Raw genomic sequence first — 12,154 nt, 5'->3', positions numbered from 1 at the left:
TAGCCACCATCCAGCCCTTGCCACGATCTTAATCCGCTGGACGCGTCATGGAGGTCAAGGCTTGTCTTAAATGCCACCCGAGTACAGCAAACCAAAACAAATTTAACCGTATCTGAAAATAAACGGATAAAGGCTACATCATTAGGACATGCCGTACACACTTAAAAAAATTCCTGTGATTTTACATCTTATAAGATGCACATAAATGGAGCGTCGCTGTTCACGCAAATTCACGTGGAAGAACATTAATTATCGTGTCTAAAACTCCATGCATGAAATTCGTTGAAATAAAAAAAGAATACTGATAGCAACCGCCGCGACTTGAGCCGAGAATCATTGGATCGCAAGTACGTCTGTTAATTGACTGAGCCACAGAAGCATGCATCAGCTAGGTTGGTAAAAGGTGCATTTAAATTCATACAGGCGCATCTGCTAGCAGAATGCAAGTTACAGTCGAAACCAGTAAAATTCAAGCTATTCTAACATTAAGTCATTACAAATGAAATTTTCCGTTATTCGAAAAATTAGGTCTTTATGAATTACATCGTATGAGGAATTAAGTCACCTGTAATATTCAAATTTTTTTGGTGTGTACGTTCCGGAATCGCATGGAGGCCGCAATTGCAACAAGTGGAAACTCCATCGAATATGAACATAGTTTAAAGCTCTGAAAACTATAGCCCCACTTGAATAAATAAAATAATTATGACCTTGTTTAATGGTGCGAACAATATATATCTATGTGAAACCGTTTCAATTATAACCGGGCTGCATGAAAGGCATCGACTTACCCATTACGCTATACCCGTCCCCCATTTGAAAGCTTTTCAATGCCCTAATGATCGAAGGGCACTCTTATAAGCCCTGACGCGAACGTCTCTGATCTATCTCTGCCTAGGTGACTTCAAGCTGTTCTGCATAATTTCCTCAATCTATCAAGCTCAGCATTCCTCCCACAAGCCTAGCCATGTGCTGCAACTATAAGTAAGTTTGTCTCATCAACAACATCACTTAAATCAAATGATGACTCAATTATTGGAAGGTATCCGAAAAACATAGTCACGAAGTCCCCTTCATATAGGTTTGTTGATTTAGAAACACGATATCTGACGAAGGAAACACCAAATGATCGTAAAAGATGTACTTATTTACCAACTCATGAAGAATTCTTTCAGAGCAGAGAGTCCAAAAAACATCCAAAACCTTCTCTCTTACAGATTTCATATAAGCTAATCAATCTCATGCATTGACTATTGTCCTGCTCACAAACTCTATCAGTTCATAGCCTCTCAAGTTTATATCTGAGCTACCCCAAATAATAATTTACATCACTTTACATTTACATTTTATTTTAATTTATTTACTATTATTGTGTCCATCGGAGGCAATATCTAAATAGACAATTAGAGTGGGAACAAACCCATTTGAGTTGAACAGTTCATTAGTCAATTAGTGAAGTCTCGGCTCGACGAAGGTTGGCTAAGCAACAATTATGATGACCAATAACCATCACTGCTATCAATAGTTAGTCTAGAAGTGACAAAACGAATAAATCGAACTGTGAGCTAAGGTATGAGAGATTTTCAAGTATGCACGCTCGAGGCATTTTACGTGAATTAGTCTTAAAAGTCGTGCGAAGAGCAAACAGCAAGTTCAAAAAAGTTTCCGGCTGCTCGGCCATCCATGGAAGTTGACCATCAATGTCAATTTCCCTCTCTGAGCAGCCTAGATAGCCGTGTAGTGTCGGTAGCGGTTTCCCAACTGGCTAAGAATAACGCTACGGTCCACCTGTACCGGTGGTATAAGTCCACCAAACAGGTAAGCCGTGTGGCATCCGGCGGAATTATTTTTTACCAAGAATTGATCCACTGGTTTCCTGTTCCATGTCGTAAAAGGCCACAAAAATAGGAATTCCTAAGTCAAGGTGTATTTCCGTGCCGATGACTGAATGGCTGCAGGAGGTTAAACAATGCAGTCGTGAACGGAATATCTTGGGATTTTCCCTTACTGTGTTAAGCGAAGCTGTGGCACAGTGGACGACTTCTTTCTTCGCAACTCGTGGGATTTAAATGATTAAAACATTTAAAAAAATCCTTACATGGTTCGCTATAGGCGATTATAAGCCAATATATTTGGTTTCTTGTAGTTGTTGTACGGTAAGTGCTGGAGGTGGAGTGTTCGTTACTTTAATTGATAATGGTTAGAGTGGCACAAATCAATCTCCAGCATAAACGTACAGCAACTATGAATCTATCCAGACTTCTGCAAGAAGGTAAAGCTTCTTTAGCTTTGGTTCAAGAACCATATTTCCAAAAGGGAAACTTCTACGTTGGAAAATTGTTAAACCCAGTCTTTGTTGCCTTCAACAAGACCGGTATGACTAATCCACGTGAAATGCCTCGAGCATGCATACTTACAAATAGTGCTCTCGATGTTTCTCTCATATCGGAGCTCACAACTCGGGATATTTGTGCTGTCACAGTTGGTATGACTACTGATAGCATAGACAGGAAATATGTTTATTGTTCGGCATATTTGCCGCATAACCAACCTTCGCCAAGCGATGACTTCAAAAAGGTTGTATCATACTGCTGCAAAAGTGATTTACCGCTTGTAATTGGCAGTGACATAAATGCTCACCATATCATTTGGGGCAGCACAGATATAAATTTGAGGGGCTCTGATATGATGGAATTTGTGAGCAGTACAAACCTGCACATAGTCAATGAAGGAAACCGTCCAACTTTTGCGAGAGCTGGAAGAGAGGAGGTTTTGGACGTAACTCTCTGCTCTGATAGAATTGCGCATGAGTTGGTGAATTGGCTCGTCTCCGATGAGCTCGAACCTTCGTTGTCTGATCATAAGTACATCTTCTTTGATCATTCAAACGTTAAATTTGATATTATCACATATCGTAATCCCAAATCTACAAACTGGGACCTCTATGAAGAGGGCTTGGCGACTAGATTTTACGGGTACCAACCAACAATTGAAACACCAAATGATTTGGAAAATGTTGTCGACGAGACAAACTCACTCATAGTTGCAGCATATGAAGAGGCTTGTCCACTTCGGATTGTGCGAGCTACTAGAGGAACTCCTTGGTGGAATGCTGAACTTGCTAGACTAAGGAAACTATGCAGAAGAGCTTGGAACCACCGACGCAGAGATGGGTCGGAGGCATTCGTGTCGGCTCGAAGGGCTTACAAAAATGCTCTTCGATCGTCTGAGCGAAGTGGTTGGTAAAGCCTCTGCACAAATGTCTCTAGTCCCAACGAGGCTAGCAGATTAAATAAGTTACTTTCGAAGTCTAAGGACTTTAATGTCAGTTTCTTAAGAACTTCAGATGGTGAACACTTGTCTGATGAAGGTGATGTACTTCACTATCTTTTTAACACTCACTTTCCAGGATGTATGGATCCATCACCGACAGCTCTTCCCGAGACTTTTTCAGGTAGTTACGATTCTTGGGCCCTTGCTCGAAGCGTTGTGACGATTGAATCGGTCAAATGGGCAGTTGAGAGTTTTGCTCCTTACAAGTCTCCTGGAAAGGATGGAGTTTTCCCAGTGTTACTGCAGAAAGGGTATGAACATTTCAAACATGTTTTGAAAAAAATACTTACTTTTAGTCTTGCGACAGGATATATTCAAAGAGCTTGGCAGGAAATAATTGTCAAATTTATTCCCAAAGGCGGTCGCGACACTTATGAGGAAGCGAAGAGTTTCAGGCCTATCAGTCTAAGCTCATTTCTTCTTAAAACAGTAGATTCGCATAGTAGATCACTATATCAGGAATGTTAGTTTGGGTGTGCATCCGCTACATGGAATGCAACATGCTTACCAACGTGGAAAGTCCACTACAACCCTGTTACATGATGTTGTGTACAACATTGAAAAAGCTTTCTCACAAAAGCAATCTTGCTTGGGAGTTTTCCTAGATATTTTTTTTTTTATTTAAAAGATGTTTTTTATTCAGGCCTATTTGCGTACAAGCTTTACGTGGCCGAATTAGCCGATTTTTTAAATAAATAATTTTTCGAAGTGGATCTCGTTGTCACTCTTTTTCTAGGAGGAGAAGAGCTTCCATTTCCCTTCCGCGAGGGTTGAGGGGCACTTTGTTCGTGGCTCGTCTCGTCCTCCATTGCCGCATCGGTTGTTTTGTTGTTGATTTCCGTCTTCTTTTCGTTTTCCTTGTTGTTCGCAGTCTTGAGCTCGTTGCTAGTTGCTGTAGGAGCGCCTTGTTGTACATTGGTTGCAGTTGTTGGTTGGTTTGATGGTGAAACAGGAGTACTACGCTCACTAGTTTTCGTTGTTGAACGGTTGACCTTGTCTTTTGTTGAAGATGTTCTTTTCGCAGTTTCAGTGCAAGGTTTACCGTAGTGTGCAGGTTGTTCACAAAACTGACATGTAACCAGTTGATTTTCATACGTAATCAGCGTTTTACACGGATGTTTCCCGTCTTGATTACAAATGATGTAAGATGGAATTGCTTTACGTAGTTGCATACGTACCTCTCGCACGCCATTCCGGATACCCGGAAAAAAATTCTGCCATACTTCCCTTTCGATGGAAAGAACTTCACCGTACTGCGACATACTTTCCCGAACATACTCATCGGTGGACTGCGGGGGAAGGTCATGCACGCGTACTTGTATGGCATTGTCCACCATGTGCACAGGAATTTTGTATTTAATGTTGTCACACTCAACGCTGTGCACCTCGTTGTTAACCGAAGCGAATGCAATTGCATCGCTTTCACGTTTAAACATAATGTACACACAGTTAGACGCCTTGTTGAATTGAATCTCAGTTACATTATTAGCGTCTAGATGCATTCGTTCTTTAAGTAAGATTTCAATTTCATTTGCTGCTGGTCTAACTTTGCAACGCTTGAAATCTATACAAATTGAATTTGGCCTTGTTGGCCAAGTTTTAGGCTTTGTTAAATCGTATTTGACCATTCCGTACACTCTATTGTTCACTGCACTGTTTGTCTTTGTTTCTTTTGCTTCGACCGCAAACGATTTTCGACTGCGTTGGCTGAGATGCGAGCACGAACTCTTTTCCTAGATATTGAAGGTGCTTTTGATAACGTGTCTTTCAATTCAATTCTGGAAGCAGCCCTTGGTCATGGCATATCTTCAAGTATCACAAATTGGATACACGCAATGCTTAGCAATCGACTTCTTTGTTCATCGCTTCGGCAAGCAGAGATTAGAAAACTGAGTGTTTGTGGGTGTCCTCAAGGTGGTGTACTATCCCCACTTTTATGGAACCTAGTCGCTGATGGTTTGTTAAGGAAACTTAATAACCTTGGATTTCCGACTTATGGTTTTGCCGACGATTATCATATATTGATGACCGGTATAAGCATTAACACTCTCTTCGATTTAATGCAGCAAGCCCTGCGATCTGTTGAACAATGGTGTTGTCAGGTTGGATTATCTATAAATCCGGGCAAAACATCAATGGTGCTTTTCACTCATCGTGGGATAATCACAGGAGCTCGTCCGTTGCAGTTCTTTGGTTCAGATGTGGCTGTGGTCGAACAAGCTAAATACGTCGGGGTTATTCTTGACTCAAAACTGAATTGGTCTGCTCACATTGACTTCAGAATTAAAAGAGCTTGCATGGCTTTCGGCCAATGCAGACGAGCTTTTGGAAAATCATGGGGACTCAAACCCAGATATATTCATTGGATCTACACAACTATTGTTAGACCAATTTTAGCATATGGATGTCTTGTATGGTGGCAGAAAGGAGAAGTCGCGACAGTTCAGTCAAAGCTAAATCATCTCCAAAGGATGGTCCTAATGGCGATGACAGGAGCATTCACGACAACTCCTACTGCTGCTCTAGAGGCGCTACTGTGCATTAAACCACTACATGTGTTCCTAAAACAAGAAGCATTATCTTGTGCATACCGTCTTAAGGTTACAGGGCTTTGGAACAGTAACCCTATAAACTATGCTACTAGCCCCACTCGCTTGTGGTCTCAAATGGTTACGTGGGATGAGTATTTACTCGCTCCTAGTGACCTAACTCTCACATGCAGTTTTCCTTTCAAAACATTCAATGTGAGCTATCCTCTTCGTGAGGAATGGTTGTCTGGTTGTCTGGAACGACAACTTGATGAACACATAGTTTGTTATACGGACGGTTCTCTGTTGAATGGTCGTGCTGGTGCTGGTGTCTACTGTCGTGAAATGAGGCTGGAGCAGTCTCATTCACTTGGTAGATACTGTACTGTGTTCCAAGCAGAAATCTACGCGATTCTGTGTGGAGTACAATCGGCACTTCAGCAGAGGATCTGTGGTAAACGAATTTATTTTTGTTCCAACAGTCAGGCAGCCTTAAAAGCACTCAGTTCGAATGACTCACGGTCGAATCTAGTGATCGCATGTCGAACTCAAATTGAAGACCTCATCATTTCAAATGCTGTTTACTTCTTATGGGTACCCGGCCATTCTGGTATTACTGGAAATGAATGGGCTGATGAGTTGGCTAGAGCTGGTGCAACGAATGATTTCGTTGGTCCTGAACCAACTTTACCACTTTCAACTAGTTGGATAAAGCACAAGATTCGTTCTTGGGCTGCATCCAAACATGCCAGCTACTGGCGCAGCTTGCAAACTTGCGCTCAGACAAAAGCATTTCTACCAGATTTAAATCTGAAAATGTCAAAGTGTCTACTGCATTTCTCCAAGCATCATTGCAGTATTCTAATCAGAGCTCTGACTGGACATTGCAAACTCAATTATCACATGGCTACTATTCAACGTGCTGAGTATTATTCGTGTGATTTGTGTGAATGCGATTATGGTACTTCATATCATCTGATATGTAATTGTCCCGCATTGACACAGCTACGTATCCGGGTTTTTGGTTCTCCATACATGGTTGAGTCTGTGTATGCGGAGCTAAAATTGAAGAATATTCTCTCGTTTCTCACCCAATGTGGTAAGGAGCTATAGTCAGAAGGGTTCATCGTTCTTCCTGGAGTGAATGAATCCCTTCTGTATTCACCTTAAATAAGGTTTAGCAGATTGTTTGGCATCCTTTGGGGGTACCGAGTTTACTTCTGCTCTTACATACTGCGAATCGTTCTGCATTCTTCCGGGAGTGCAGAATGGTGTCGCTTTTGTAAGATCTCTAAATCCTCTCGGGGGTTGGAGGTTTTATTAACAGCAGACTGTTCGGGACCTCGTAGAGGTTCAGAATTTACTTCTGCTTCCACTAAATGTGATCCTCAGCAGATTGTTCGGCATCCCTTAGGGGTGCAGAATTTACTTTTGCTTTTATGTGTTTTTGTGTCGTCAATTTTTCCCATCCTCCTAGTCCAACCCTTACAATTTCCTTTCAATCCTTCCCTCTTATATATCGGGAAAATTATGCTAAAAACAAATTGATGGCAAGGCACAAATCTCCAAATATCAAGGGGAACGTGCCATTTGAGCCAATTTGTTCTGATTCTGATTCCTGATAGTCTAGAAGTGACAACACGAATATATCGAATTGTGAGCTAAGATATGAGAGATTTTCAAGTACGCACGCTCGAGGCATTTTACGTGAATTAGTCTTAAAAGTCGTGCGAAGAGCAAACAGCAAGTTCAAAAAAGATGACAACTTTGAATATAAACCGGATATCTGTTAAAAGATTCTGCTAACCCCCATTTGCAAAAACGTGTGCGAAAACCGTTCAAACAGAAGAAGAAAATTTCAGTGCGAAAAGTTGTCAAAAAAGTTGGTTCTTCGAAATCAAATGTTCTGCGTTCTAAAGAACGCTGAATTTTTGTACCTATAAGAAACAGATGTAGTCAGAATGCATTCCTAAGAAGCATCGATTAGGCTCAGAGTTCGAAAGTTGTACGATGCGATATGCTTTCTGGAAATTCAAACATCAGAATCATGGATGACACAACCTACGTGAAATCCGTTAACAAATTCTTGCTGGAGCCACCATATTTTTTTTTCATAAATACGTTTATTTCTTAAGGCAGTTTATATAAGTTTTTCTTCGCCGTAGCATCACTTTTACATAATATTCTTATCCTAATTTAATTCTAACATAGTCACAACGTTTTGCATTTATTAAAACATATTCTCTTATTACTTAAATATCATCTTAGGTAACTCGTCATTAATTATGAAATCTACTCGGAAATATTATTTGAACCAAACGATTAACTTCTATAAATTATAAAATAAGCTGTTATTTTCAGACATTTTGTTAATAATTTCATAAACTGTTTCGAGTTTGTTTGTATCATTACATTATTTTTATTCTAATTTAGCTATTGGTTGAACTCATGGACGCAGCTGGGATCAGAACTAAGTCTTGAAAGGGGCCTTTATTAAATTGAAACTCCAGTTTTCTTTATGAAATGATAAATAAGTTTCATGTATGAAAGGTCACGACAAGCAAGAATGTCTCGAACTGGGATATTGGATAGTCTACCTTGGGTACGCAAAGAATTTATTAGTTGAGATCTGACATCACGATACTCCACGCATGTCCAAACGACATGATCAATATCTCGATAACCTTCGCCACAAGCACAATGATTAGTCTCGGAGAGCCCAATTCGAAGGAGATGTGCATCTAACGTGTAGTGATTGGACATGAGTCTGGACATCACACGAATGAAATCTCTACTCACATCCAGTCCCCTGAACCATGCCTTTGTCGATATTTTCGGAATAATTGAGTGCATCCACCGACCCAGATCATCTTTATCCCAAGAAGCTTGCCAGCTGGCAAGTGTTCTTTGGCGAGACGAGCTATAGAATTCGTTGAAAGCAATTGGTCTCTCATAAATTTCACCCTCAATAGCACCACGTTTGGCTAAAATATCGGCTCTTTCATTGCCAGGAATGGAGCAATGAGCCGGGACCCAGACTATAGTGATTAGATAATTATTGTTCAATATGTCGTTCAGGCACTGTTTTATTTTGCCCAGGAAAAACGGTTCAGTCTTGCCAGTCATGTTTGAGCGAATGGCTTCAATTGCACTCAGACTATCTGTGAAGAGGAAATAATGGTTTGGAATTAATGTGACGATTACACTCAAACTATAATGAACTGCTGCTAGCTCTGCTATATAAACAGATGCAGGTTCTTGAAGCCTAAATGAGGCCGAAACATTATTGTTGAACATACCAAACCCTGTCGCTTCTTCAATTCGCGATCCGTCCGTGTAAAACATTTTCTCAGAGTCAATATGCCTGAACTTACTTGAAAATATTTTTGGGATTTCCGTCGAACGTAGATGATCCGGGATTCCACGCACTTCGCGCTGCATGGATGTATCGAAAAATAAAGTTGAGTCAGGGACATTTAGGAGGCTGACACGGATAGGAATATATCTTGAAGGGTTGATTTCCTGTGACATATGGTTAAAATATACTGTCATGAATTTTGTTTGAGATCGAAGCTCGACTAGTCGTTCGAAATTATTAATTACCATGGGATTCAGCACCTCACATCTTATTAGCAGGCGTGATGAAAGCTCCCAAAATCGATCTTTTAATGGAAGAACTCCCGCCAGAACTTCAAGACTCATTGTATGTGTCGAATGCATGCACCCTAAAGCAATTCGCAAACAACGATACTGAATTCGCTCCAGTTTGATAATATGAGAGTTTGCAGCGGAACGAAAGCAAACGCATCCATATTCCATCACTGAAAGTATCGTTGTCTGATACAATTTTATTAGATCTTCCGGATGAGCACCCCACCAAGATCCTGTTATTGTTCGAAGAAAATTTACTCTTTGTTGGCATTTTGTTATCAGAAACCTAATGTGTCCTCCCCACGTGCATTTGGAATCGAACCACACCCCGAGGTATTTAAAAGTTAAAACCTGTTGGATCATTCTTCCCATCATATGAAGCTGAAGCTGCGCGGGATCATGCTTTCTTGAAAAGACGACTAACTCTGTTTTCTCCGCAGAGAATTCGATACCAAGATGAACAGCCCAATCGGACAAGTTATCTAAGGTATCTTGCAATGATTTATGCAGATCAATAGCTTTGGGTCCAGTAACTGAAACCACGCCATCATCTGCCAATTGTCTTAGTGTGCATGGGGTTACTAGACAGCTGTCAATGTCATTTACGTAAAAATTATAGAGGAGCGGACTGAGGCATGAGCCTTGCGGGAGACCCATGTAACTATTTCTGAGTGTTGCCAAATCGCCATGTGAAAAATGCATGTGTTTCTCTGACAAAAGGTTGTGCAAATAATTATTTATAACCGCTGGGAGTCCATTTTGGTGAAGCTTGTCTGAAAGAACATCAATGGAAACTGAATCAAATGCTCCTTTAATGTCTAAAAATACAGATGCCATTTGTTGCTTTTGAGCGAAGGCAATTTGGATGTCAGACGAAAGTAATGCAAGGCAATCATTCGTCCCTTTATTTCTACGGAAGCCAAACTGAGTATCTGACAACAAACCGTTCGTCTCGACCCAAGTGTCGAGACGTCGTAGAATAATTTTTTCGAACAATTTTCTGATGCAGGACAACATCGCAATGGGTCTATATGAGTTGTGATTGGAAGCTGGTTTCCCCGGTTTTTGAATGGCGATAACTTTCACTTGTCTCCAGTCAGGTGGAACAATATTTTGCTCAAGAAACTTGTTGAACAATTCCAACAAACGTCTTTTTGCGAGGTTGGGCAGATTCTTCACCAAGTTGAATTTAATTCTGTCCAACCCTGGAGCGTTATTGTTACAAGACAAGAGTGCTATAGAAAATTCCATAATTGAAAATGGGTTATTAATAAAACCATTATTTGGAGGAGATTCCCGTATAATGCTCTGCGTAGGAACAGAATCTGGGCAAACTTTCCTAGCAAAGTCAAATATCCATCGGTTCGAGTATTCATCACTCTCATTGCCCACGTTACGATTCCTCATTCGTCTGGCCGTGTTCCAAAGAGTGCTCATTGAGGTATCTCTTGACAAACCTTCGACAAAATGTCTCCAATAGCTACATTTTTTGGCTCGAAGTATGCTCTTGTACTTGGTTTCTAAAACCATAAGTTTTTCAAAATTCTGAGGAGTTCCTCCTCCCCGTTTTAGAAACGTCTTGCAAGCATTTTGTTTTGCGAGTTTAGCCTCTGAGCACTCTTTGTCCCACCAGGGGTTGGGAGGCCTTCTGTTAATCGTTGGCCCAGGAAAGCGTTTAGTTTGGGATTGTTCTGCTGCTTCCAGAATCGAACAAATGAGGAAGTCATATTCTTCAAGTGGAGGGAGCTCTTCCATTGAATTCAAAATACTAGAGATACTACTTTGGTATTTAATCCAGTCGATATTTTTTGTCAAATCATATGGAATACTAGCGGAAGTAGCAATGCAATTGCTACTGCTAATTGAGATGATGATTGGTAGATGATCGCTACCGTGTAAATCAGGCAGTATTTTCCAGGTGCAATCTAGTCGAATTGATGTTGAGCAAAGAGATAGATCTAATGCACTTGGGCGTGCCGGAGGTCTTGGGATCCGTGTCATGCTACCCATATTTAATACCGTCATGCTAAAATTGTCACAAATGTTTTGTATTAAAGATGATCTGCTATCATTGTAAACGGAACCCCACATAATACCGTGCGAATTTAAATCCCCCAGAATCAATCGTGGTGCAGGAAGGGCTTCAACCATTTCATTAAGCTGTTGCTGTCCAACTTGTGCTTTTGGAGGAATATAAACCGAAGCTATGCAAACATCTTTGCCTTTAATGTTTATTTGGCAAGCAACAACTTCTATACTAGAAGTTGAAGGGATGTTTAATCTATAAAAGGAATAGCATTTCTTAATTCCCAAAAGCACTCCACCATACGGAGAGTCTCTATCGAGACGTATAATGTTAAAATCATTAAAATTTAAAGCTATGTTTGAAGTAAGCCATGTTTCGCATAAAGCAAATACATCACATTTTTGACTATGCAATAATATTTTAAATGAATCAAGTTTTGGCATGATGCTTCGACAATTCCACTGCAGGACAGTGATTGTATCATTTGCGACGGGTGATAAATTATCCATCAAAAGATACAAAACCTGAGACAATTGGCCATTGAGCTGATAACTGCTTCAAAAAGGTTCTAGCTATTGGAAGGAATGCCATTATGAGGGTCTTTAAGGGTTCAGAT

At 40.5% G+C, this 12,154-nt stretch overlaps 2 protein-coding genes across 3 annotated transcripts in view; both read right to left on the bottom strand.

Moving 5' to 3' along the window:
* LOC131427452 (sushi, von Willebrand factor type A, EGF and pentraxin domain-containing protein 1) overlaps window positions 1-12,154 on the bottom strand; it is a 100,766-nt gene that overhangs the window by 46,526 nt on the left and 42,086 nt on the right. The window lies entirely within an intron of this gene.
* LOC131427453 (uncharacterized) lies at window positions 2,189-8,291 on the bottom strand. Its single transcript, XM_058590652.1, has 2 exons — window positions 3,624-8,291; window positions 2,189-3,544 (listed from the first exon to the last, which is right to left on the bottom strand). Exon 1 carries the CDS (start codon window positions 4,959-4,961, stop codon window positions 3,996-3,998), a length of 966 nt encoding a protein of 321 aa, XP_058446635.1. The 5' UTR covers window positions 4,962-8,291; the 3' UTR covers window positions 2,189-3,544; window positions 3,624-3,995.

The sequence above is a fragment of the Malaya genurostris genome, chromosome 2 (assembly GCF_030247185.1).
Source record: "Malaya genurostris strain Urasoe2022 chromosome 2, Malgen_1.1, whole genome shotgun sequence".
Taxonomy (NCBI): Eukaryota; Metazoa; Arthropoda; class Insecta; order Diptera; family Culicidae; genus Malaya; species Malaya genurostris.
The sequence above is the reverse complement of the archived record's forward strand: the minus strand, read 5'-3'. Positions and strand labels throughout refer to the sequence as shown.